Genomic DNA, 25,316 nt, shown 5'->3' on the forward strand with positions numbered 1-25,316 from the left:
GATTATATTGGATTGATTTCAAAAACCTTTTCAAGAAATTCATGTTCGACTTCATAGAACATAGATATCTTGGGTTTTTTAGGAATGCTTTCTAGGAATACAAAAGCATTCCTTGCAAAATGTAAAATGGGAGTTAGTCAGTTACACAACATACGGGATCCGCCAAATTACCACATGGCCGTACTTTGCTGGTCATTTACGCGCTGCACGGGAGTTCTAACACCACAAAACCAACCGGAAGGTAACGATTACCGTCCAACTCCCAGCTACCGCGATGCCGCTGGCGGGCAGAACAGTTGGCATTTATTTTTCTGATAGTTTGATGTTTTTCTCATAAATTTAGATGTGAATCGAAACAAGCCACTCCAGAATCAGTTTCAGACCTAGAGCGTCTGTACATATGTTGCGCGAAGACCCCCCACCGCGCCAAAAGAGTTGGGTGGGACCCACATACAGAGTAACCATAATTATGCTGGTCATCGGACAGATTCAGGTCTCGGTGGCCATGGAGATGTGAGTAGTGGTCCTTGCTCTTGCCCTCCGGCTTTTGACAGACCTTTAAATTGGTCTCCGTGTTCAGCTCGCCCCTCAAGGAATTTTTTGGGGAACGATACTACCTCAGTCTTGTGCAGTTTGTCATCAGCTTCCTGTCCATCCAGCTCTACGGATTCTTTTACCACATCATCGCTAAGAAGCCTATGTGGGTACGGGTATTGGCGGGCCTCTGGACGGTAAGTATGAGTATATGTATTATCTCAACTGATTGTATGCTTTTCGAATGACCTCTTCTGCTCTCCAGTACGAGGTGAACACCTTGTCGATCATGAAGCCCGCCAAAAGAGCCCCTTACATAAGCCTCATCCTGTCCATCTTCCTAACCTTCCTCATGATGATCATCAGTGTGATATACGGAAATAAGGCGGTCAAACACCACAAGGGCCTTTTCGTAAGTGATGAACCTGTGTGCCCACCGTCACTTACCCCCTTTACCACAGACTTCCCGGCACAAGGTGATCCTGTGGAGCGAGCGGATATTTGTCCTCACCTGCTTTGGCATCATCGTGTGTGCCGAGATGAAGCGTGTTATCATAGAGTTTCCTACCCTGCTAGTATACACTATTCTCTCGAGCTTGGTAAGCCTCAGGATAACGAATCGATACACCTATTCTCCTAGGGTGCTAAGAGCGTCTTTTCAATCAAAGTAATCATTTTTAAAATAACCACGCAGTATTTCTCCAATTCTGCCCGCAGTTCGTCATAGTCTTTGCCGCTTCCATGCGAAGGCCGAACTTCTACCGCCAGGAGTCGGAAGCGGATTACATTCTGATCGGCCAGCTGTACTACCTTAACTGCTTTGCTCTGTACATGGGCTACGTGTGGACGACTGCCTCGTTTATAGAACTGATGGAATGGAACGCGGACATTCATGAAATATTCGTGTACCTGTTCTATCGGAAGGACATCGAATGAGTGGGACGCATGCGTGGACTATCGGAACAGCTGGGACAGAATGTTTACGCGATACGAGGCTGTTTGTGTGGCAATTGGTCAGTAGCTCGATGTCGATGGGGCAAGTTTGTCTGGGTGGCGCGACTGCTGTCGTCGTGATTCGATTCGGTTTGCCGGAAAATCGATAGCTGTTTTCTTGGCACGCGCATCTTAAGCAAAAAAGCTGAATGTAAATAAATGGCACTGTCCGCGAAACGTTTCGATAAAACTCCAATGGACTTCATGGGATCGGCTTAAGTGTAGGTGGCATGATGTATTTTTAATTGGATGACATACACGTATATATAATTGTATATATGCAATACACATTAAGGGATTCTCTGGTCTCGGCTACAACACGTAAAAATGTTATGTTTAACATTAAGATTTAATAATTACATTCTGGTTAAATATATGCTAGACGCAATTTTAGTAAGCTTTCCTTTTGATTTTCTTCTCCCTTTCTCTTATTGCGCGAAAAGACCAGAAAGGTTTCCGTCCCATTTGTGTTTGTTTGGTCCTTTTCCAGTTCGTATCCAAGTGTTTACCTCACTCCCTAGAAGGCTTTAGTGCGGTGGCGCTTGGGTGATGGCCTTGTTTCCTCCACCACTGCCGCTGTCACTGCTAGACGGCCACACGGACACTAAAAAGGGAAACAAACAGTGTCAAAACTATGTTTATATCAGATTCAACGAGTTCCGCTTCATATTCTGTCCAGCAAACATCTTCTCGAGATAATATGAAATTGTTTTTTTAGGACGTCTAAACATGATTCAATGCGTTTAGTTGACGAAAGTTTCCTGGAGTTATTAATTAACTTCTTTAAACTGTACAGTCAGCTTTTATATTCCCGATTTTTTAACGCGCGTTTAATTTGAATTAATTCATAATGAATTTTTTAAATATCATTTTTCCAAAGAACAGTGTCTCAATATTGCACTACAAGTATAATTATATTTAACTTCTTAATAGCTGTGCTGCTACTACATACAGATGTATGTATGTAGTTTATAGTTTACACACGTACGACATGAAGGTTCTAATCTTCCCATACTACAGACTAAACAAATATAATAATAATTAACACTTAGGACAGGCACAAAAACAACAATTACCTTGGAGCTTTCGAGTTGCTTAGCTTAAGACTTTTATAAAATATAATATACAATTTAAGGTGTATATAGTAGGAGCCAGTACACGTTCACAAACGTGTTTAATGATTAACTTGAACCTTAACTTTGCTGATTGGAAAACGGAATTACATTATTTTTGAAGGCTTTGCTTTTGTTTTTCTGTAAATGTGTGTTTAATTGTATCAATTGAAAAGCGACACTGCAAGTAAACAGAAATTCACAAGGGGTTTTTATCAGTACGGGTAGGAGTATCTGTTATTGGATTAGTTAGCTGCGGGCAACATGCACAACTTGTTAGGACCGAAACCACAGGTTGAGCAAGATTAGGGCGTTTGCAGGGCGTCGACTTGCGTTATAGATATAACAATACCAAACCAGCCACCTAGCTACACTACTGATCTTTAGCCTGATCGAGAAAAACCGCAACCAGAAGCACCAGCAAAAGGCTAAAGCCGAAGCGGTATAAAATCGATCGACTTACCCAGAACGATGATGAGCAGCACAACGGCTATCACGCCCAGAATGATCATCATCTTCATGTTGGCCCACCACTGCTTGCGCTTCAGCTTGCCGGCCTGCTGCTCGAACTGGGAAGCTCCCTGCTCCAGCTGATCCGCACGCTCGCCCAGCTCCGATAGCTTCTGATCACGCTCCAGTACCTTCTCCACGTTCACACGCATTATCCCGACCACCTCGTCGACCTTGGCTTGGGTCTGCTGCAGCTTCTTTTGGGCCGCATTGTTGTTCCTGATTTGATGGTCCCCAAATTGATTGTAGTTGTCGTTATTCGCGTTCGGCGGTGGCGGAAGTACGGGAAAACTGTACAATATTATGTGTGTTTGGGGGATGCTTACACTTATTAAGAGCAGCAGATGGAGCAGCTGCACCGCACAAAAGCATGAGTCTTGAAGGCTGATATACGCCATACATTATCGTTATAATTCTTTTCTTTGTGAGGCTAAATCACTTTACCTTTCACGTTTTAATAATGGGACTGTCCTATAAATATTTTCTTTCTTCTCAAATATCGGATAATCAGAATAATAAAACCTCACAATCTTAAGTGTTGTTTAAGTTCTCTAGATGTTTAACAAAAACGATGAAATGAGTAACATTCATTTGTTTTTCAAAAAAGTTAGATGAAACATGCTTATGTATGTATCGTAAGCATTTATGATTAAGGAATTATTAATCATAGTCCCTCCTGAATATAAGCTACTGCAAAATGTTTAAAAAAGTTTAATAGTAATATAAGCAATACTTGTTTGATATTCGATACAATAGGATTTGCCATTTAACATAAATATTCCAAACAAGTTATCAGCTGACTACACTATCCCACCTTAACTGAAAGTTTTCAATAGAACTAATTGACTTCCAACTACAACTAAAGATAGTGCTTAAACAGCATGACGTTTAAGGTATTCCGAGGTCGGAAAGTAAGGCCTGAAGAGTACTTCCGGACTAATATGCCCCATTTGAGTCAGATGACGTCACGCGATGGGATTTTCCTCGCTTTTGTGCGCTGAGCCTTTTGATTCGATGGATTTCCACCACTTACTCGTTGTTGTTGGATCCGGAGGGGGAGGGGGCTTCGTTGTTCTCCATTGCGAAGTTGCTGCAGGAAGAAAGTGAAGCAGAGAAAGGCCTTTATTGGATGTCTGGTCGTTCACACACCAGAAATTGCTTAGATTACAGGTCCGAAAAGAAAAGAAAACAAAACGCAGCACACACCTTATCTATTCTGCCTATGAATCACTCGATTGAGAGAAATGCCATCACCATCACACTAAAAAAGAACTTGTTGCATGCCGCACTGCCAACAAACGCTGTTTACATGGGTGGACCACCACCCTCAGCCACCCACCACCCCGAGCACTCACCTTGACAATGTGTCTGTAGAATACTGCTGTGTATTTCGGGTTTTCCACGAAAAACTGCGGCTGCTTTTTAAATAGCTTTATTTTTTTATAGAAATATCAGCTTGTGATCAGTGTGACCGTTGAACTATTAGAGCTGGAACCGAACCGATACGTTATCGATACTATCGATGTTCACTAAAAGCCCCTTGTAAATAAACATATTTAAATTTATTCAACTTATAAAAAACCTGCATTGGTACATTTAGTGTGGATCGGTACTGAAATTATTCAGTTCCAAGTGTGAGGCAAAGGTTAAAAGCACTTACACTTGTTCTTAAATTTAGTTCGTTGCAGGCGTAGTTTGATGTATACTAAATTTATAACAGTAAATTAAGTAGATATATATATATATATTGATGTATACTAAATTTATAACAGTAATTTAAGTAGATATATTTTATTACTTGGATTAAAAATGCAGTACGCTGAAATCAAAGTTTTATATTCGAATTTACATTTAATATTTTTTTACTAGAGATCAGGAAAAAATATGAATATCACACTAATGGTAAAGTAGCAAAGACCAGAACCACTGAACTGTTCTACCGAGCCATGTATATGTAACATCTAATATTAATGTAGAATTCGAATGTTATGTAGAATATTAAGACCTGTAGAACAGGTTGACAATCTGGCAAGGAACTATGGAAAATGCATAACTCCCTGGTGTCCAAGTTGCTGCTGCGGCTTCTGCTGCTCTTCGCCTTGGTGACAGGCGCCTCCATTGTGGTGCTCACAAAATGTGGATTCGATGAACTGACGACGAGGGAATCTCAAGCCAATAATCCGAGCGAATCTAGCGGGTTCAGTTACACCTTAAGCGAACGGGAGGCGGAAATTGAGCGTCTGAAACAGGAAGTCCTGGCTCTCCGCACACAAATCCTCTTTCTGCAGAATAATCGCAGTACTGCCAAGCCATCCAATGGCAGTCTTCAGTTGCAGGAAACCACCGTGGGGCCACCAACCGCTCCACTGGGTCACCATTACGACTGCAGCAGCTATATTCGCAAGCAGGTGGGCGCCGCAGAAATTCTACATGGACTGCCGCTGAACAACGAGTACGAGCTGATACCCTACAATCACTTCACGTTCACCCGGGTATATCCCATCGATTTGGGCCTGGGAAAGCGCGTGGTGGAGAAGCCCATCGGCTATCGAAGACGTGACCTCATCGAGGCGGTAAACAAAGCGCTGGAGAGCCTCAACAGGAATCACTCAGCGAGGATACGAGCCAAGGGAGCTGGTTCAGCAGTGGCTTACTCCTCGGATGTGATCAAATACACCCTGGATGACTTCATCGAGGGCATATACCGCAATGAACCCACCACAGGCACCCAGTACGAGCTGTACTTCCAGAGTGTCAAGCACAAGGCGAGTGCTGTGCGGAGAGCCCTGGTCATGCGACCCTTTGCTCCTCTGCAAACGGTGCAGCTATCGGAGCTACCTCCCAACGTGAATAATGGTAGTGTCCCTCCAACTCACAGTCCGCCCATAATCCACGTGATACTGCCGTTGGCTGGGCGCCTGCACAGCTTTCGCAGCTTCCTGCAGATGCTCGCCAAGCTCGAGGATCGTCGGCTGGAGCTCATTGTGGTGTACTTCGGAACCAGCGGACTAGGGCAAGCCAGGAACCTGGCTGGACGTTCCACAAGGACTCAGTTTCTGGCACTCAATGAGACTTTCAGTAGGGGTAAAAACGGCTATTTTTAAAATGATTACGTTTTGACTTACTTTGCATTGTTTGGCCCTTATTATATTTGAATGTTATTTGGCGTTAATTAAGCTTGCATGTTTTTATTAATAATATTGGTCGATAGTAATAGTCGTCTTCATTACAGCCAAAGCATTAAGACTGGGAGCAGAGCACATTCAACCTGCTGCGGAAGACGTGCTGCTCTTCATGTGCGACGTGGACATCATGTTCACGACCAAATTCCTGGAGCGCTGTCGCTGGAATACTGCGCCCGGAAAGAAGGTAAATGAAATCTGTTAGCTATTTAAAAATGTATTTTTAATACATTAGTACGTCTTTTTAATGCTTAGGTCTACTACCCCGTGGTATTCAGCCTGTACAATCCGCATGTAGTTTACTCTCTGCAGGGCAAACCCTTGCCCAGCGAAGAGGAGCAGCTGGTGATCTCAAGGGACACTGGATTCTGGCGGGACTTTGGCTACGGTATGACTTGCCAGTACCGCACGACCTTCCTAAAGGTGCGCGGCTTCGACGAGGAGGAGATTGTTGGCTGGGGCGGCGAGGATGTAATGCTATACCGAAAGTACGTTCGATCCAAAATCAAGATAATCAGGGCCACCGATCCGGGAATCTTCCACCGCTGGCACACCAAGGTACTGTGGTACCCCTCAAATTTCAACCCCCTGGAACTACCAAAGTCTCCGTTTTACAGATCTGCTCCAGCTCCCTGACAGCCGATCAGTACCGCGCCTGCATTCGATCGAGGGCTTTGAACGAGGCCTCGCACGCCCAACTCGGATTCCTGGCATTCCGGGATGATATAGCCGCGGCTAATGCGGCAAAGATCACATCTTGATACTCGACTATCCCCCACGTATCCCCAATCGCTTGGCTTCTCTATTTAAGAGTGTGTGAAAGGAGGAGAGCAGTGATATAGTTTTAATATCTAGGACTTTCTACTCAGTTCAGCTTATTATTCTATTGCGTTTCATTATACAATTGTGTGATTTTATTTTTATTGCCAGCCAAGTATTATTATAAATTCTACGTCTTGTTTTAGATAGAATATACAATATTGTGATATATATTTTTTATGCTTCAGTTAATAAGTTTTTAAATCTATCTTTATTGAAAAGAGCACTGCCACTACTGTATCACACATGCAAACTCACGTACTTACTGTATGCCATAAGGTATGTACAACTTGAGACAATAACTCGTATTTAGCAGAATCGTTGAACTAGCTTAATTGTTGATCTTAATGCGCCCTCGAGGGAGCCACATAAACATAAAAAACACAAAACTGAGGACAAATCGCACTGTACACATACACATCACAAGTTGTTCTTCCATGAAGCGAACTAGATGCAATCTCCAAAGCCCAAGAAAATATATATTTACGAGTACCATATCGAATATGTATCTCAAACTGAGCCTAGCAATTCTGCCAGATTGTTGCGGGCTTTGTAACAACTAAATTAAATCGTTTAATTAAACTTGTCGCCTGGTTGTTGTTTTTTCGCCGGTGGGTTATGCTCTTTATGGACAATGCCAACGACCTTTGCCTGGGGTTCAGTGAGCATGCTGACGAAGAAGGTGTTCCGTGGCGCCACTTCCATACCTCGGATGTACCCCTTCTCACCTCCACTGCGTGAATAGTGTTTGTCGGGGTAATTCGTCATGCTCAATAGGGGAGATTCTTCTTCAGCAAATTGATTTGATGTAGTCCTCCACTTTTAATTTAAGATTCCCGAAATTATATTGAAATACTTTTGCAATTTGTCTTTACTATTTACATCTATATAAAAGGAACTGTAATTAATTTTAATAACGAGTTTTCATAGTAGTTGTATACATTTATAAATAATAAAGGCATGATGGAATATCTAAGTACAAGTTGAATGAATAGATTTTTTTAAGCCCGCGTATTTATTTCCTTACATTTGTATATTTCCAAAAAAAGAATTAGTAGCTGGTGTCAGTTGTAAAATATACATTGTTTTTAAAAATGTTTAATTTATTTGTTTTAGTTAGCTTAAAATACGCTGTGTTATTCCAATTTTGAAAACTATATTTACAAATTATTTGGTTCAAATGACTTCAAACTAGCATTCTTCTTAAATAAGGCATAGCAGAAGTTTATTTTCGCATATTTAAATACATTTTTCTGGTTTAACCTATACCGCTCATCTTAAATTTCTTTAAGGGTATTATAAGTCTCTGGCAGACTGCACAATGTTTCCTAATTTGGGACGTCTTCAGGTGGAAAGTCTTTTCACGGTCACGGTCGCGGATTATGTAAGCGCTGAAAAGTGTTTTGTTCCAGTTGCCGGTGGAAATGCTAATCTCGTGTTGAGATCTAAAGTCATGCTGAGATCTTAGTCACTGAAATGCCGAGAAGCTGGAATAATCCGCGATAATTTCACAGGAGTGTTCTGGGGGCATTACGCAACAGACGCATAATTAGCTCGCTTCTCGATGAGACAATCAAGGCGTTTCTTGGGCACATCCTCCTCGTCATTCTCCGAAAGCCAAACTGACCATGAAACGAGAGCACAGCACGCCCCAAGGTGTTGGAGCAGGCGAAGTGACAAATCGACGTCCCGTCCCAAGCCAAAAAGTCTAAACATGAAAACACTGGCTGCCAACACCCTGGCCACAAATGCCAGCGAACCACAGCCGTCAGCAGCACAACCACCGAAAACCAAGCCACCATTATTAGCCACGATGATCCGGGGCTGGGATCGCGGTTCAGTGCTCTCGGCTCGGGCAGAAGCACAGCTCGGGTTGGAGTTCAGATAAATACGGATCCATCGGTTCCAACCACATCATTCGCGGTCTGTCGCCAGTTCGAGAAGCTTTGGCTCGTTGTGATACAGTGTGAAAGGATACCTCGGCTTCACCCCAATTCGGAAAGGCACAACGCGTGCCAGGTGCTAAATTTGTGATCGATTCGGTGGATTCGGAGCCAGCTGACGAGGGAACACCATGCGTGCTATAATGTTGGTGAGTTCGAACCTCATGGAATTCTACTAAGGATTGGATAAAGGCCTAAAACATATGAAAATAATTAGTTGCATCGGCAGGATGTTTCCATAGCTTAACACCGCAGAGGTATCCCTTTACCTATGAACCGGTTTAATAACTAGGAAACTAACCAGCGTAAAAGCGGTTTTTCCTTAATATGTATGTTCATTTTTCTTTTAAAATTTAAAAATATTATTTAATTATACTATTTCTAAATTATTATTATATCTGCTTTAATGTTCTTAATTCTTTCTGTATGTAATTGACATATGGATTTATTTTTATTAAACCAATTTTCAACGTTAATATATTTTAACTACTCTCAAAATCATAAATTACTGATCTCCGTTTGTTATTACATACATAACATCAGAATTATTTATTCCTTTATTCTCACAATATATTACTTCGATTAAAAGTGAATTTATTGAATAATTATTGCAAATACAATATAAAACACCTATATGTTGTATCATTATATCCCATATACACCTACTTTGAATATATTCAATAGCGTACTCCTGTTATTATCAATATACCCTAAAATATTTTCAAAGGCCTTTTAAATGGAACATAAATCAGAATCGGACAATTATTGTTTTCTTTTGAAAAGAGACTTCTTATAACAAAAGTTTAATAAAGGCGGTTCGTATTTGATGTATTTCATCCCCCTCCCAACATAGTTCTGTTTACTCGTGGGACTCAATACTTATTCGGACCCCGGTGAAGTCTTATGCAACTTTCGTAGAACCCATTATGCAACCCCCGAAATATTACGATTACGTTATGTAAATTTGGGCAGACCAAAAACACGAAATGTACTGGAGCCCCGAAAAAGCCCATTCATACGTTTTCGATGGCAACGACCGGCGTTCAGCGAAACAATTTGCCACATTCATATACTCACCTTTCGGTACTCGTTCGAAATATAATTATTCTAATGAAGTTGGCCAGAGTCAGTGACAAGTCACGGCGATCCATTCCCTACATGCCAAAACCAACACCATCAGCCTGGCCGGAAGTTGTTCCTGATGCTTGGCTAACAAAGCGTGGCGGCCAGCGTGGCTAGCAAAATATTTTCCATGATTAACTCTGCCCGGGCTGGCCATTCTCGATTTTTTCGGCTTCAGCGTGTACCACTGGAGTTATGATTCCGATTCCGATTCGGAACCCAAATCTGATTCATGCAGCCATGAGCCGGGCTCAGAAATGATGTCAATGCTATGTGGCCAACCCCGAGTACTTGGTGCCGAGCCACATACTTCTGGCATGGCCCAAAATCCATTGCATAATCGCTGGGGGAGCTGATCATATTTCACGCCGACTGGCCACACGGTGTTGTCGTCCGTTTTAGTGGTGTTCATCTGTGGGCGGAGGGCGCCTGGCTCAGAGCCCTCCTCAATTACGCTCGGAGGCTGCCATGGAGCACTATGTTTTGGCCCAGTTGGCCGCTGAACCGTGAGATATGCATTGGCTGGCTGATTCCCCAGCTTGGCCGATTGCGATAGGCCGGGCACTCAGCGGCAATTAAAGCCAATCAGCTAATGGCGATCGCGCTCTGTTTTGGTTTTCCATACGCCAAATTACCTATTACCCACAGAACATATCTGCTTAATTGAGTGGTTCGAAAGGATCTTATCTGTGGCTTTAGAACTACATCAGTAATATCATTCGAACCGGGGCTACGCAGATCAACAAATGGTATTTTGCTGGAAGCATTTTCACTTCGGTTTATATCACATTTGATTATGCTGTTCTTTCCATAAGCGGTTGAATAAACCCGAAATAACCCTTAATAAAATAAACCCTTAAGTTTAATCATTAAATATTTTGCAAAAGGCGCCAGTTAAATGCAATCAAATAAAGAGTTGAGCATAATGATGCTCGCTTAATTGATAACAATCATTTTTATAGAAACTTGTATTTATTTATCCTTTGAGTACAAAGCGAAACACCTAACACAAAAGTGCCCACTCAAGTCATTGCCTATAGAAAAGAATAACAATATAACAAAATATGTATTTTAAATAATTACTTGAGTTGTGACCTACATTACACAAAAGATATAACTAAATATACATTGTGTTACACATTTGTCCGTATTAGATATCCTGTCTGGCGCTGCTCGTATGTGTCCAGGCAGCGGTGACAGGACCCGAAGCTCGTTCCGGTGGGGACTCCAAGGATCAGCAGCTGGCTACAGCGAGCGTTGGAATCCTCGACTCCGTGCTCCGAGGCAAGAGCCGCCAGTCGCGATGCGTGAGGTGCTACGAGGATCGGGATCGAGATCGGTACTACAGTGGGTACTCCAGTCGGACGGGCGACGATGCGCGCGGTAGTGCCTGGTACTACTCCGGCTACGATGATCGCAGCAGGGATCGGGACTACGATCGCTACTACGATCGCTCCCGTTATTACGAAGACCGCTATACTCCGAGGACCTACGATCGCTACGAGGGGCGTGGCTACGATGACTATAGAAGGGGTTCTGGCTATGGAGGATCCTACGATCGGGAACGCGGATATGGATACGACAACCGGGATCGCTACTACAGTGGTGATCGCTACAGCGAGGGGTCTTCTAGAGGTATGTTCATGTTTGCTATTCTAAGCGCTACCGATCGAAAGATCTCCTTAATTATCCCTTTTAGATCGCTACTACGACCGCTCGAGGACGGGCGGATATGATCGCTACGATCCGTACGATCGCTACTACTCCAGGTATGATTTTCGCAACTATCGCCCTTGGGATGAAACCTACAGGTATCGTCGCACTCTTTTGTGTTTATACATCCATGTTGTCAGCTATTCGTGTATCTCTACGCCTTCTATCTCTGAGTTCCTTTTGTTTTACTTTCTACTTTCATACAACAAACGCAACACGCAAATAACAACTACCACACCAACATCATGTACAACTACAACATGAACAAAACACCACACAACTACAACCACATCTACAACAACAACAACACTGTGGACACTGCGGACGTTCGACGGCTGGCAACTCCAATCGTAAAAACCAATCCGAAATGCACCACAAAAACTGATATGCACTCACTAACTTGCGCCCGCAAATTCCGTATCCGCCCCGTTGACTCCCAACCGACTACCGCTTCCGTATCCGCTTGCCCAACAACTTCGAACGAATGCAGGGGACAGTCCGGTTTCGATAACTCCGGACGTGGCTACTACTTTGCCACCGACGAGGATGAAAGCGATAGGAGTCGAGGAAATGGCTACTCTTACTCTAGACCCTCCTCCTCAATGAGTTCGCCCTGTGGACGCATCTCCGGAAATTGTCCCTACGCCAGTGGCTTCAAGGTCACCTCACCTGCCATTGGAAGCGACAGTTCGCGAGTGGGCGGCCACACAAATGCCCTGGGCTCGGAAGGGGGTCCCGGCAGCTGGACTTATTTGGGAGATCAGGACAAGGCCGGAGGGAGCAGCAGTGGCAGCGGCGGAGGGAGCAGCAGCAGCAGTGCAAGTAGTAGCAGTAGCGGCTCAAGCGGCAGCGGCAGCGGCGGTAGTCGGGAACGGGAACGGGAACGGGACAGGGAGCGGGATGCACAGAGGTAAGTTGCAGTGGGTGCTGCCCCTGCAACAGCATCATCAATGCACTCAGACAAATAAAGAGGCCTTGCGAATAGGGAATTCAATTAAACTGAAAATGCAATTATCCTGAGAAATAGTATTGCCTTATATGAAGTTATTTGATTTTTTTAAATTAAACTTCTGTAATAAAGGAGTTCTTTTAAATCTTTCAATTAAGAATGTACATAAATACTTTTTAAAAGCATTACTCGTATAGTTCAAGTATACCACATACTTAACATTGAATATGCACCTAGAAAGCTACCAATACATTTAAGAAACTTGCGTCACTTTTCTCAGAATAGTTACCTTCAGGTAGAAGAATTCTTGCACACATGAGGTTGTTTATTTGTTACTGAGTGCACCCACAGTTTTTCCCGCACGGAGTCGGCTTCGGAATCGGTCACGGCATTAAGATAGGCTTGCCCTCTTGTCGCCCCTTGTAGCTCTTCCTATGGTGGCCGACCACGTCCTCTAGGCGTAAGCTATCTGCTCGAACGGGACGCGGATACTCCGTCGGATGGCCCAGGAAACACGGCGAATGCTGCCGGAAATGGTGGAAGTAATGGTGGTGGTGCTGCGGGCCAGAGCATGCCCATCCCAGCTGCCCAGACAGCTGCCGAGGGAAGTTCCGGCGCAGCTGAGCAGTAACTGGACAAGGACGCAGAACCATAGCCAAGTCCGAGTCCTGGGACGGATGCACTGCAGCGACTGGGAGAGACACCCGCCCGGTGGGCGTGGCTGGGCTTTGTGTATCCTACCGTCCGTATTAATGTGTAATCGTAAGCTAAGTCTCCAAAGAAACTATTTATGTGTGGCACAGCTTTGCTCAAATAAACCATTTTCTAAGATCCTCAAAATGTGACTTAATTTTAAGGGGAAATTGAAATAAAGCGACGTTTTCAATTGGGAACAAAGTTTATTTTATTGTTCAAGTTTTTGGTGCTTAACTTAGAGGTAATACATTCACTTTTCGTTTTATTGAGTAACTCCTATTGAGAGACCCAGAGCTTGACTTAAAAAAAACAATGAAACGAATAAGATATACAAAATAAAAACATAATAAATAGTAATATTGATATATATAAAGAGAAATAAATAAATTAAAAATTAATTGAAAATGCATCAATTGATATATAAACAAAAGAACCAAAAAAAAAGTAAAATTGATATATAAAAAAATTGGATAAAATAATATAGGTGTCTCAAAATAAATAAAAAATTTATTGAAATATACATCAATTGTTATATAAACAAAAGAAACAAAAAATAAAAAGTAATATTGATATACATATATAAAGAAAAAATTCGAAATTATAAAAAAGGTGTTTCAAAAAAGTGACGCTATTAAAAAAGTAAATAATAAACTGAAAATTCGTTTAAACAATAAATATAAAAAGGATATCATAAATTTACAATGCTAAAAAAATAATATTTATAAATATTATTGATACAAAAAATAATAATAAAATAAATAATCAATAGAATAAATTGAATTTTATTTATACAACAAATTTTTAAAAAAGGAATATTTGAATTTACATTTTGCAAAGCAAAAAAAAAATAAATATTGAATTATAATAAAATAAAAAATCAATAGAAAAAAATCAGAGCGAAATGAACTTATCAACTAAATAATATATTAATAAAAAAATGATGATCAAATATAAAAAAAAAATTTTGCTACACGAAACTTTTATGATACAGTAATAAAAATATTTAAACTTAAAGTAAACTATTACTAAATAAAATAAATTATAAAAATAAATAAAAACGAGAATAAAACATTTATAGTGGGAAAACACAAAAAAATAAAAACCTTTGTAAAAAATAAAATAAAATGTACAGAAATAAAAATTAAGTGAACACAACAAAGTAAATAACGGGAATGAAATTTTAAACTAATTATATTTATAAGAAAGAGGAAAAATAAAACGAGTTTGACACACAACAAATATTTGATGATTAAATTTTAAAAATATAAAAATGTATATACAATTTTTAAAAATGAATAATTAAGAAATATAAATAAAACAACATATTAAAAAAAGCTATGAAATCATAATAAACAAATATTTAAAAAATAAGCAAATATATTTAAATCGAAATAATTATACTATAACTTGAATATTAATTCATAAAAAATAACTTAAAAGAAAATATAAAACAATTAATAAGCGGTGAAAAAAACCAAAATAGTTTATATAACAAAACATGAAGAAATAATTGAGTGAAAATTGCTTTCAAAAAATAAATTAAAAGAGACGAGAACATAAATTTTAAGAATAACATATATAAATATAAAGAAAACACTTACCAAATCCAAAATTTTGAATCTTAAAAAATCAAAATCAGATAGGTATTTTTAAATAAAATAAATAAAACTGAAATAAAAAACTGAAAAAAAATCAAATGGAACAAGAAAATCGAAACAAAATCGGAAACTTTAAGCTCAAGGCCCTCGCGTATAAATAATCTTTTTGCAACAAAAACATGCCTTGCTATTGGCAATATACATCGAGTAAGCTTTCCTAAATTACAAATTTAAAAAAATAGAAACCTTAGTCGGAGATATTGTTAGACCAACAAATTTATAGCTTTTAAATTTGATTAACAAAAAACATTAACACAACAAAAAATGAGCAAATTAGGAAACTAAAAAGGCACGAATAAATTTAAAACTAAGCTTCGTTTTTTAACCCGGAAAACATTGGCATAAATGTTGGAAGATGCTGTTTTGTTGATAGTTGCGTTGATCATCGGAAAAATGTTCAAGAATTCTCGATCTGTTTGGTGGTAGATTATTTTTTAGTATAGAAATATTTAAAGTTTTTTTGGAAGCTCTACCATAGTGAGATTTGGTTATGCATTTGGATTTTTTATGGGGATCAATAAAATTTTCGGATCCTAAGTGGTTATATGTAGTAATTTAGACCGAGTAGGGAAAATTGTAGAATTCAATGGTTTATCATTAAAATTATTGTTTTTTTTTTAAATGTTCGTTGTTTGATTGTATGTTTCCCTTTTGTAATAGGTCCATGAGCGTGTGACTTTTCCGTGTTGGTGTCGTCAAGTCCTCTTTTTATGTGTCCAGTGTCACAAACTTTCTGTATTTATTTATACGGCGATCATACAGTGTGCTGCACCTCAGTTTCTTGCTCATTGGTTTTCTGTTCGCAGGATAAACTTAAATACCAGTTGCATTTTGGTTCCTGGTGCTTTTATCGTAATGAACTTTTGAATAAATTTCAATCTCTATATATTTCTGCCGACTGCTTTGTACAATTGCTCAGTGATTTTAAATGCTTTGTAAGTATTTAAGCAGTATTTCTGCGAAAAACAAGCTGTTGCACTTTCTCAATTGATTAGTTTACCAGTTGAGTACTTACGGATTTCCATGGGTTGGACCAACCTTGCGAAGTTTTAATTATCTTTAATTGAACTTTAACCAGCAGCTAAGGCCGCCACAGCAACGGTGGCGGCTTAGCGATCTTCGGACCGAGGTCGTAACTCTATGTGACTTTTCACTGGACTGTGCCGCAATGCTGATCGGATCGGTCTTTTATACTGTGCCAAATGAAAAATCCACCACCATAGCACCACCATGAAATACTTTCGCATGACGCAGGCGTGCCGGCAGAGGGGGAATCCAACATTTTGGGAGGGGGTACGATTCTGGATACTGGGAAGCAAGAACCGGGTGCGTGCCGCTGGGCCATAACAATAATAAAACGAGGGTTAGGCCCAAGGAATGAATCGAATTGAAAATGCTTATTTCATTTTATGCTGGTATGTCGGCACTGTCCCCGCGATCGCCTTACTTCTTGGTTTGCTCTGGGATTCCGATTCTCGGTGGAGGGTTGCCGGGTTAAGTCACCCCCGGCTCAAACGACTCCGTCGACTTGTGGGAACCGAACTGATCTAGTGCTACCAGTTGAGTGCATAGTAATTAGTCAAGATTTCGCTGGCTCGCTTTCTCACGCTCCTGGGGGTTTCTTTTGGTCTATAGGTGTATTAGTCCTTTGGCGAAAATCTCCCCGAGAAAGGTGTTCACCCAACTGTTTTCTCAAGGAACAGATAACAAAGCACTTGGAATTGGATTTGGATTTGGATTGGGATTGGGACGGGGGTATTCGCATTGGGGTAGTTTTTGGGCTGCTCCTGTGTCAGTTTGGTGGCTACTGGTAGTTCAGTTATGCTGGTTGCGTTTAATTTCATTGAGGACTCTTGTGGGATCATCAATTGGTGGCATTACATGATTTCACTACTGACAGCATGCGGGCTGGGAATGAGCTGAAGGTGCAGCTGCGCGGAAAGTCCTTTGAAAATCCAGGAGATATTGCAGTACTTAATTGGGTTCAATAATTGATATAACTGTTAAATCTTTTTCCGACCAAAAACGTTGGATTAAAAGTCCGTCAAAGGAAGCAGTCCCTATATAGCTCCAGAAAGTCAAAACAGAAAAAGATAACCTATCAATGGTACATTTTGTTATTTTTGTCACCATAACCAATAAGTTTATTGACATGAACTAACAGTTGCTTAGTCCCATCTGTTTTATGCACTAATAGGCTCGTTAAAAGAGAAGAAACCGTCGGTTTCTCGGCGAAACTCTCCAACTCTCCAAAACTGTAAAGCACACAATGCATGCACATAGGTGCGTATCAATTCCGATGATAGCGCACCTTATCAATGGAACCGAGCTGATAAAACCGGGAACTCATCGGCAGGCAAGCGCACTGGGGCTCAGTTCAGTTCCACTACGTTTGGAGAATAGTTCGGTGCTTTAGTTTCGCGATTTTCCGGCAATTCGGGAAAATGCGTATACCTGCCTTCTGGCATCGTCCCAGGGTGACGCATTTCGCCTTTCTGATCTTCATCGTATATGTTTTCCTTCTCTTCAGCTATAAATTCCTACAAGTGAGTGTGACAAATTAGCTGCATTCTATTAGCTACAAATTGACCTTGTCAAAAACACATCCGGTGCTCCTTAAATACTTAATGGTTTGAATAATTAATATTTCGCCTTCAGTAGAGCGACTTTGAAGAAATACCTAAACAAACTCGTTGTTTTCATTCGAATATGTCGTGAAAATAAGTGAACAGTGCGGCAAGTGCTATGGTATGTGGCTAAAGAAAGGTGTAAAACGGTTACAAACCTTCTCTGTTCATAGATAACAAAAATTCTTGCTTCCATCTAACAACAATACCAAAGGCTTTGCGTTTTATGGGACTTTAACTTCCAAAACACCGCTGAGTTTAACGCATGTGTGCTTATCCAATTGTTGTTCGAGCTATTCTTAAGCAAGTTCAATTTCACTAGTTCGATTTGTATTCAAGCTAGTTGGACCCACTGTGCCGGATTTATTTTTAAAGAAGCATCAAGTGGTCAACGCCTGCGTTCACTTTCGATTCCCCTGCCCAAGACGAATGTATGAAAAGCGGCAATTATACATAAACATGTGTCCGAATAAAAGGAAGGCGCTTTGTGTGTGCTGCCACGCTGCCATGCTTCTATGTATAATTGATATATTTTCATTCTCAATAATAAAAGTGGAGGATGTTGGCCGTATTAACTTAAAAATAGCACGGAATAGCGACGCTGACTCACTCGGAGCGGCAGACATGGACATGGACACTCCAATCGTGAGACAAGCGTACAATTTATTAAATCCCCCTCCACCCACCACCTACACCCACCATCCAGAAACACCCACCACCCACTTTTGGGGGTCTGGAGTACTTTTACAAGGCCCTCGAAGCTCTGCCGCCGTGCTGCCGCTGCGCAGTCGCTGCGCTGCCGGCGGGTGCCGCCATTTGATGACAGCGTTTGTGGACTGAGGCGCCAGTTTGATGCGAGGCGTGCGTTGATTAACTTGTTGCATTCGCGTCCTGGAGAAAAGCGGACAAGCGGAATAGGGGAAAGCGCATTCCCCACCCACATAGTTAGTGCACCGCAGAAAAAAGGGCATAGAAATTAATTTACTCGACAGAAAAAGGTTTAGAACTGTGATACATACATATATGTGTAGCTTTCTAGATTGATATAGACCAGCTGTTTGTGATAATATTAGTTCATACCGTATCAAAAAGTATACAAAGCTTATAGTACCATTTTTAGATATCCATCATATTCTCAATTAAAATCAGCCTTGTAACTATTATAACGATAGTTAGTAAAATTAAAGTTTTAAATATTTCTGGTCTCGATCATCTTTCTTATATTTAAATAGAGCCTTTGACGGTATTTTACATCAGTTTTGATACGAGTATAGAAGATCCGTTGTTCTGTTAGAACCATTTCAAGGTGAACCTGTGGGATTAAGAGCATATAATTTATCGCTCTATCAGAACGAGTGCGCTTCTTTCTACCAGTGTGTATGAGCCATAATTATTTGCGTATTGCGGGGCGCCCAGTGAACTTGCGGCTGGGTCGGTCAGTGGTGCCAAGGTGGTGTGCTGGTGTGGTGGTGGTGGTTGCCAGAGAACGTCGAGGACGGGCGGCAGTCGATGGTGATGACACTGGAGGGACGGCCCCACAAAAAGGCAGCAACAACCACAGTCGAGCTATCGCTAATCGATGGCCGGCCATCAAGAGCGCTAAGCAAATAAGCAACAGGAGCCGCTTGGGGTTGCAGACGGCAAGCCGGGCCCCAAGTCCGAGAATCAGAAGACCCGAGACCCAAGACGTCGGCTGCTCAGTCGACGGTAGCGCCATTCCACACCACGCGCAGCGCAGCTAGAAAATAAATAAACAGCTTTAGTTGCCGTCGGCGATTCCTGAGGAGCGGAGTCCCTGCCGCAGTGTTGTTCGCGCTCGAGCCATGCTGGCCGCCCCGGAGAACCGATTCCAGCATGTGTACTTCGCGCTATCCGCCCTGGTGGCCAGCGCCATGCTCGTCCTGGTCTACATCTCCATGCGCTCGAGCCTTGTGAGTGCATCGGAATGCCTCTCGTCCCAGCAGCGATCCTGTGACTCATGCCCTTGGCTCCTTTTCTTGCAGAACGAGCGGCTCCGCGAGGATCTGGCCAAGGCGCAGCGACAGCTGATCTTCGAGAGGCCCAATCCGCACTGGAACTACAGCAACAGTTGGCGCAGAATAGGTAACACCACGCTCAGGCATGAGATCTACTCGGCGTACTTCGATGCCAGGACGGATATCGTAGGTGAGCTTACGTCGACGATTGTCACATTTTAATGAGCATGTTCTTCATAAAACAGCACCTAGAAATATTATGGCTCTTTAAAATATTTCCATTTAGAAGTCTTTAATCCTAAAATGTAACCTTGTACCCTTTTATAGGGTTCTAAAATTTGGGTCAATAGTTTGTTATATAGTAAATACCCAATACAATATACATATATACACTCATGCTCGTCTGAATATCCGTCCGTTTTTACACATGGTAGTAATACATAAATAGCAACAGAGAAATGATTGCCCTCTACTTTCGATTGTATGCGTATTTACTTGGATCATATCTGTGTGAACATATATTTTATGAAAATCTACTGCAATAGAAACAATCTGACAATTTAAACAAGATGAATAGGAAAACCGTTTAGTGTAGATTCGTTATTCTTTCAACTATAATTTCAGAAATTTATAAACCAGCATCAAAAGAATGAACGGGCTTCAAACGGAGTCAGTTCAGACTGCAGAATAGCCATCATATTTTATACTTATTTTAAATAAATGTAAATATTTATGGGTTTCCTTTTCCGCAGGCCATGTACGCATGGACGACGAGCAGATGACCATTGGTTCGCTGCGCATCTTCGCCATTCTGCCGGAGCGTCTGCGCGACTCCACGATAAACTGCATCGTGCGCTTTTCGGACTTCTCTAGCCAGGAGATCAAGGCCGAGGAGGCGGGGGCTATGCACGATGTGCACAACAACACCTTTGCGGCGTGGAGCATCATGTGTCCGCTGCACGCCTCCCGCCTCTCCCCCATGCGTCTTCCCCAGGCGGTGGCCTTGGCATACGCGTCCAACCGACTCAGTCACCTAAGTCCCACCTTTATTCAGATCAGGTGAGTCCACTACGCATTACACAAAGAGGATCTTTAACCTTCAGCACAATGATAACATTTTACAGAATTATTTTATAAATATATTATCTTATATTTGGTTAGGTCAAAGTTTAAAAGGTTCGAAATCGCTCTCTAACCTCGTTTTTAATTTACTGCCACAGCTATCCCCGTAACATGACCAATATGTTTGGGCGATCTCGTCCCACAATCTCCGTGTGCGTGGGTCCCTTGCACGAGAACTACTCCAACGTTCTCAGGCTGGTGGAGTTCGTGGAGATGTACCGCCTGCAGGGTGCCACCCACTTCTACTTCTACTACGTGGAGGCCAGCGAGGAGGTGCGTCGCGTTCTGGAGCACTACCAACGGATGGGTCTGGCCGATGTCTTTGAGTGGAATGTGCAGGCTCACATGCAGGATGTCCACTACGCCGGAATCGTGGCGCAGTTCAACGACTGTGTGTACCGGGCCAATGTGGTCGACAACTTCCGGTACGCGGCAGTGGTGGACCTGGACGAGGTGGTGATGCCGCTGAAGCACAACACCCTGGCGGACTACCTGCGTCAGTGCGACGAGGGCCGCACCGCGGGCTTCGTCTTCCGCAACGTATTCTTCCACCGGCGAGACAGTAACGACACCTTCAACGCCCCCAGCCACGTCCTCAACCGGCTGCTCTACACCCAGTCGAAGGTGCGGCGAACGCTGGAGGTGATGCCCGCCTACATACGGAGCAAGGTGGTGGTGAATGCCAGGGCCATTGTGGAGATGGGCAACCACCAGGTGTACCGCTCCGCACCCGGATACGCCGACCATGTGGTGCACCCCACGGTGGGACTACTGTTCCACTACCGTGACAAGTGCATCAACTGCAAGATGGTGCTGATCGTCGACTATACGGCCCGGAGATTTGGCTCGCTGCTCTTCGATCGAGTGGACAACACGTGCCTGGAGGTTTTTCTAAATCGCGGCATCTGCGATCTGGTGTAGCCCTGCCCTCGAGAGACGCCCCCTAAAAAATACCACAGATCTCTCGGGTCAGTTGTGTTCGTGGCCTCAGACCGTCGACATGCTGAAGTTCTGCTCGCTGCGGAGGAGTAAGGAGCCAGCGATTGTGGCTCCCAAAGTGGCCAAGAGTGTATGACAAATTAGAATAAGTCCTTGCCGTTCCCATATAAGTGTTATACCGTAATAAAATGTGCTTTAAGTGATTTGTGATGTAATCCGAAGTGTTTGGTTTCCATTTCTCCACACTCACACCCACACCCACATTCACGTCCGCCACTTTACCCATTAGTCATCGCTGCGCCTGAAGGATGTCCCGCTGAACGACGCCCAACTGATCCAAGTGCTCCAAGCCCAGCGGGAGCGAGGACCTCTGATTCTGGCCCTGAGCAGGTGAGCAGCTCGGAAGGTCTTCTCGTTTCGGTGGGAACTCCCCCTTTTTCATTTTTAGTGCGGAAAATGCAGCGCGAACTTGTTGGAAGTGCGGAACCCCCTACGAAAACCGTCAGGTGGTCGAAAACGGAACAACAGGTGAGCTACAGGTGGTGAGTGTTTTCTATTACAACGAGACCAGTAGTTAACCGCATCCTGCTTGCCCCTACTAAAACCTTGTAATATACTTTAGTGGAATTAAGTACTATTAGCCAAAAGCGACTTTTTTGGTTTCGGAAAAGCATAGCTGGTACTCGTCTATGCCACACAACTTCCTCCCCTAATTGCTGATACCATACAAATCGGGCCAACAATTCAAATTCTGTTTCATGGCAAGTACTCTCAGGGGGATTTTTATCGCAGCCGAAAATTTGCTGACCAAAAAAGAGGTTCTACATTTTCTAGGGCGCCCTGGGGAGTGACGAATCACCCTTTTTTAAGATTGAATCACAATGGAGGCCATTTGAGAAACTCATAATCAGTATAATCAGTATGAGCACAAATAGGCATCCTAATGCTATTTCTATCGAGACATAAAACGCAATTAAATAAATCGCATTTTTGGTTTATCATGTTAAAGCGGTGTACTTCAAAAACTAATAATCGAAACATTTAGTACATTCTGTTATACATTGTAAGTTGAAAAGGTCTACAATAGTTGCTAATTACTTTACCTAAAAGGAAAGCTCATTTTTGTTATTCATAAAACATGCCACTGCATAAACGAAAACAAGAACATAAACAGTTTAGTGGGAAAACAGAGAAGCAGAGCGGAGAACGGAATAGCTCAGTCCCTCGCAAATGGTATTGGAAAAATAATAACTAACAGTGAACGCCAAGCCATTTCAGAAAGAACCCCTTTCAAGGAAATCTCCCTACAACGCCCCCACTCCCAAATCCCCACTCCACGCCGCTCTTCACCGTTTCACCCCTCCTGACAGCGCCTCTGGCCATCTGCTGGAGCTCGACGACGCTTCGATGACAATGACGCTGGAATTATGTGTTTACGGCGGAGTATGACAGGCGGAGGATGTGTGAAAGGGGGGATAGTTTCCGGGAATATGGGAATTTGGGGGAGGGACGACCCCGGCATTACAGAAGGGTGCGCCACGAGTGGTCACTGCCTAAGCCGGCAAGAACTAATAAGCCAAATAAAAGTCCTCAAAAACCTAGAGGCGATCCAACATTAAATTTAAGTAGAACATGAATATTTGTCACCTAGTTTTGAAACAAATTAAATTTTCCATTTTAATCCATTTAAGTTCTAAATTAATGTTTCTATTAACAAACCTATTTGTTATCTCAGCTGATAAGAAAACAAAATTATTTCGCTCACGACCAAATATTCAAAATATACTTTAGTATGCCTAGTAATCATTATTACCGCCTCCAAGAACTTCCCAGGCCCGCCAGACCATTCTCACCGCCACCCGCTATGTCGTCATCGTCATTCATCGACTGCCTCCACTCCAGACATATAGATATATAGACATATAGACATATGTCTGTGCCTGTCGACCAGTGACTACACTGTGAGTATTAGTGTGTAGTGTGAGTGATACAGCCCCATCCACACAAGTCCCAGTTCCGATTCCAGTGGTAGGCCCAGCCTCTGCTGCTGCCCTAAGCCAGATGCGCACATGCTGCGGCACAATGCACTGACAATGATTGGATTCTTTTGTTCTGTTTGCTGGCCAGGCCTTCCAGTCCCCTGTCCCCTGACCCGTACCCTGTCCCTGTCCATATCCATGTTCCTGTTCCCGTCCCCACGCAAACTGACCCCCCGACCCTCGCTGTGCATTTGTGTGTGAATTTATGCATACAAATTTGAAAAATATCGGATCTGTGGTTCGTGCCCGCCGAACGCAGAACGCAAATCGGGGGAGCAACGACGACAAAGTCACCGAGAATATGGGAGTAGTGGGTGTACCGAACCTTTGATTCCCTAGAGTGAATGTAGTATTTTGAGAGATAACGCATATCTGTATGAATTTCAAAGTCAAGAAATAGTGTACAATTATCTTCTGAACTGTATTCCTTTGATATAATAGCATACCAACTGTAGAACCTGTTTTATTTTTTTTGTTGACATCCTTAGGGAACCAGATTATAATAAATATCTTTTCATTGATATTTTCCATGTATTCAGTGTCGAAGTGTAATCTCCTAAGGATTATATCAACAAGATCAAAACCACCTTTTACCAACATTATGAATGAAATTCATTCTTTGTTTCGCCTACTTCCCCTGCTGAGGTGCTCGTCGAATACACCCGCCGGACCTACGATTACTGGGTGTCGCCATGGCAAAACATCAACAAGTCACGGCTCTAAGCCGGCTACAACTACAACAACTACCAGTGCAAACGGCGACCAGTCCTCACCCACACCCACCCCCACCACTAGACGCCGACGTCGACGCTGGCAGTGGCAGAGGCAGAGGCACAGGCAGAACGGCGACTGCGGCAGCGGCAGAGGCAGCAACAAGTCACTAATCAACAGGCGACTTTTGCTCTCTGCTCTGCTGTGCGCGCTGCTGTCGTGCTTTTTGCGTTTGGTGTGTTGGTGTTATGCGATACGATACCGTGTGCCCCAAGCGATTTAGTTACTGCAGAAGTTTTGCCAAGTCAAGTTGTCGCGAGCGAAATCTATATATTTTGCTGGCTTTTTCCGGGCGATCAGTCAAGTTCAGTGGCAAAAACGACAGACCGTAAACATTTCGAACGGGCGCGTAAAGTCATCGAGCTACTGACTACTACTAACTTCCGTTGGTGCTAAAAGAACGCCATAAAATCAGGCCAAGCAAAGTGAGTTACCCGAATTACCCGTATTCCTAAGCCTCAGCATTCAAAAAGCCGTTCAGAGCTTGAGTTTGGCGCCCTTTTTTCGGGCCAGTGGGCCAAGTCGCTATTGGCCAAGTTGCGGCTGTGGAAAAGTGTCATACCTCTCGGCTTCATTACGTATTTAAATCAATCGTACAGTATTCGATTATC

General features: G+C 42.6%; 5 protein-coding genes and 1 long non-coding RNA gene across 18 annotated transcripts; 4 read left to right on the forward strand and 2 right to left on the reverse strand.

Moving 5' to 3' along the window:
* The first annotated feature begins 66 nt into the window (after positions 1–66).
* On the forward strand, positions 67–1,717 carry LOC6528886. 3 transcript variants are annotated; one of them, XM_015198618.3, is made up of 6 exons: positions 67–241; positions 319–513; positions 581–731; positions 800–946; positions 996–1,133; positions 1,229–1,392. In XM_015198618.3, exons 2-6 carry the CDS (start codon positions 401–403, stop codon positions 1,259–1,261), a joined length of 582 nt encoding a protein of 193 aa, XP_015054104.1. In that variant the 5' UTR covers positions 67–241; positions 319–400; the 3' UTR covers positions 1,262–1,392. The 3 variants fall into 3 exon arrangements, with proteins under 3 accessions (XP_015054104.1, XP_015054103.1, XP_002089918.1); XM_015198617.3 differs by having other exon boundaries at positions 69–241; positions 1,252–1,717; XM_002089882.4 differs by having other exon boundaries at positions 69–241; positions 344–513; positions 1,252–1,717.
* LOC6528888 (chondroitin sulfate N-acetylgalactosaminyltransferase 1) lies at positions 1,490–7,732 on the forward strand. 2 transcript variants are annotated; one of them, XM_002089884.3, is made up of 5 exons: positions 1,490–1,748; positions 5,144–6,233; positions 6,382–6,518; positions 6,587–6,889; positions 6,949–7,732. In XM_002089884.3, exons 2-5 carry the CDS (start codon positions 5,195–5,197, stop codon positions 7,090–7,092), a joined length of 1,623 nt encoding a protein of 540 aa, XP_002089920.1. In that variant the 5' UTR covers positions 1,490–1,748; positions 5,144–5,194; the 3' UTR covers positions 7,093–7,732. The 2 variants fall into 2 exon arrangements, with proteins under 2 accessions (XP_002089920.1, XP_039226304.1); XM_039370370.1 differs by having other exon boundaries at positions 1,491–1,748; positions 5,166–6,233.
* On the reverse strand, positions 1,858–4,661 carry LOC6528887 (synaptobrevin). 5 transcript variants are annotated; one of them, XR_005560028.2, is made up of 5 exons: positions 4,505–4,661; positions 4,183–4,239; positions 3,103–3,440; positions 2,604–2,820; positions 1,858–2,131 (listed from the first exon to the last, which is right to left on the reverse strand). XR_005560028.2 is itself a non-coding variant. In XM_002089883.4 (4 exons), the coding sequence occupies exons 2-4, from the start codon at positions 4,227–4,229 to the stop codon at positions 2,055–2,057; spliced, it is 462 nt and encodes a 153-aa protein (XP_002089919.1). In that variant the 5' UTR covers positions 4,230–4,239; positions 4,505–4,660; the 3' UTR covers positions 1,858–2,054. The 5 variants fall into 5 exon arrangements, 4 of the variants coding, with proteins under 4 accessions (XP_002089919.1, XP_015054222.1, XP_039226311.1 ...); XM_002089883.4 differs by lacking the exon at positions 2,604–2,820 and having other exon boundaries at positions 4,505–4,660; XM_015198736.3 differs by lacking the exon at positions 2,604–2,820 and having other exon boundaries at positions 3,103–3,368; positions 4,505–4,659.
* A 152-nt stretch (positions 7,733–7,884) lies between the features above and the next one.
* Positions 7,885–13,717, forward strand: LOC6528889 (loricrin). Of its 5 annotated transcripts, none has more exons than XM_039370372.1 (5): positions 7,885–9,242; positions 11,370–11,850; positions 11,915–12,026; positions 12,419–12,838; positions 13,304–13,717. In XM_039370372.1, the coding sequence occupies exons 1-5, from the start codon at positions 9,225–9,227 to the stop codon at positions 13,506–13,508; spliced, it is 1,236 nt and encodes a 411-aa protein (XP_039226306.1). In that variant the 5' UTR covers positions 7,885–9,224; the 3' UTR covers positions 13,509–13,717. The 5 variants fall into 5 exon arrangements, with proteins under 5 accessions (XP_039226306.1, XP_039226307.1, XP_015054105.1 ...); XM_039370373.1 differs by having other exon boundaries at positions 11,915–11,984; XM_015198619.2 differs by having other exon boundaries at positions 13,278–13,416.
* Positions 13,718–15,429: 1,712 nt separating this feature from the next.
* LOC120320746 lies at positions 15,430–19,350 on the reverse strand. The gene is made up of 3 exons (XR_005560286.1): positions 19,230–19,350; positions 16,247–19,170; positions 15,430–16,187 (listed from the first exon to the last, which is right to left on the reverse strand). It is a non-coding gene; the product is annotated as an uncharacterized LOC120320746 (long non-coding RNA).
* LOC6528890 lies at positions 17,676–22,110 on the forward strand. 2 transcript variants are annotated; one of them, XM_015198620.3, is made up of 4 exons: positions 17,676–17,777; positions 19,862–20,024; positions 20,587–20,893; positions 21,055–22,110. In XM_015198620.3, exons 1-4 carry the CDS (start codon positions 17,676–17,678, stop codon positions 21,875–21,877), a joined length of 1,395 nt encoding a protein of 464 aa, XP_015054106.1. In that variant the 3' UTR covers positions 21,878–22,110. The 2 variants fall into 2 exon arrangements, with proteins under 2 accessions (XP_015054106.1, XP_002089922.1); XM_002089886.4 differs by lacking the exon at positions 17,676–17,777 and adding an exon at positions 19,152–19,789.
* Positions 22,111–25,316: the final 3,206 nt, after the last annotated feature.

This window comes from Drosophila yakuba, chromosome 2L (genome assembly GCF_016746365.2).
Source record: "Drosophila yakuba strain Tai18E2 chromosome 2L, Prin_Dyak_Tai18E2_2.1, whole genome shotgun sequence".
Taxonomy (NCBI): Eukaryota; Metazoa; Arthropoda; class Insecta; order Diptera; family Drosophilidae; genus Drosophila; species Drosophila yakuba.

What these genes read in the sequence shown, in the direction of transcription:
- LOC6528887 (XM_002089883.4), bottom strand. Translation starts at nt 4,229, where the DNA reads ATGGAGAACAACGAAGCCCCCTCCCCCTCCGGATCCAACAACAACGA. An exon ending in TCCGGATCCAACAACAACGA is followed by an intron (nt 3,441 to 4,182) that starts GTAAGTGGTGGA and finishes AATATTGTACAG; the next exon opens with TTTTCCCGTACTTCCGCCAC. An exon ending in GCTGCTCATCATCGTTCTGG is followed by an intron (nt 2,132 to 3,102) that starts GTAAGTCGATCG and finishes TTCCCTTTTTAG; the next exon opens with TGTCCGTGTGGCCGTCTAGC.
- LOC6528888 (XM_002089884.3), top strand. Translation starts at nt 5,195, where the DNA reads ATGCATAACTCCCTGGTGTCCAAGTTGCTGCTGCGGCTTCTGCTGCTC. An exon ending in ATACTGCGCCCGGAAAGAAG is followed by an intron (nt 6,519 to 6,586) that starts GTAAATGAAATC and finishes TTTAATGCTTAG; the next exon opens with GTCTACTACCCCGTGGTATT. An exon ending in TCCACCGCTGGCACACCAAG is followed by an intron (nt 6,890 to 6,948) that starts GTACTGTGGTAC and finishes TCCGTTTTACAG; the next exon opens with ATCTGCTCCAGCTCCCTGAC.
- LOC6528890 (XM_002089886.4), top strand. Translation starts at nt 19,682, where the DNA reads ATGCTGGCCGCCCCGGAGAACCGATTCCAGCATGTGTACTTCGCGCTA. An exon ending in TGCCAGGACGGATATCGTAG is followed by an intron (nt 20,025 to 20,586) that starts GTGAGCTTACGT and finishes CCTTTTCCGCAG; the next exon opens with GCCATGTACGCATGGACGAC. An exon ending in CCCACCTTTATTCAGATCAG is followed by an intron (nt 20,894 to 21,054) that starts GTGAGTCCACTA and finishes TTACTGCCACAG; the next exon opens with CTATCCCCGTAACATGACCA.
- LOC6528886 (XM_015198617.3), top strand. Translation starts at nt 401, where the DNA reads ATGTTGCGCGAAGACCCCCCACCGCGCCAAAAGAGTTGGGTGGGACCC. An exon ending in GTCTCGGTGGCCATGGAGAT is followed by an intron (nt 514 to 580) that starts GTGAGTAGTGGT and finishes CTCCGTGTTCAG; the next exon opens with CTCGCCCCTCAAGGAATTTT. An exon ending in AACACCACAAGGGCCTTTTC is followed by an intron (nt 947 to 995) that starts GTAAGTGATGAA and finishes CCTTTACCACAG; the next exon opens with ACTTCCCGGCACAAGGTGAT.
- LOC6528889 (XM_039370372.1), top strand. An exon ending in CAGCGAGGGGTCTTCTAGAG is followed by an intron (nt 11,851 to 11,914) that starts GTATGTTCATGT and finishes TATCCCTTTTAG; the next exon opens with ATCGCTACTACGACCGCTCG. An exon ending in CCTTGGGATGAAACCTACAG is followed by an intron (nt 12,027 to 12,418) that starts GTATCGTCGCAC and finishes GAACGAATGCAG; the next exon opens with GGGACAGTCCGGTTTCGATA.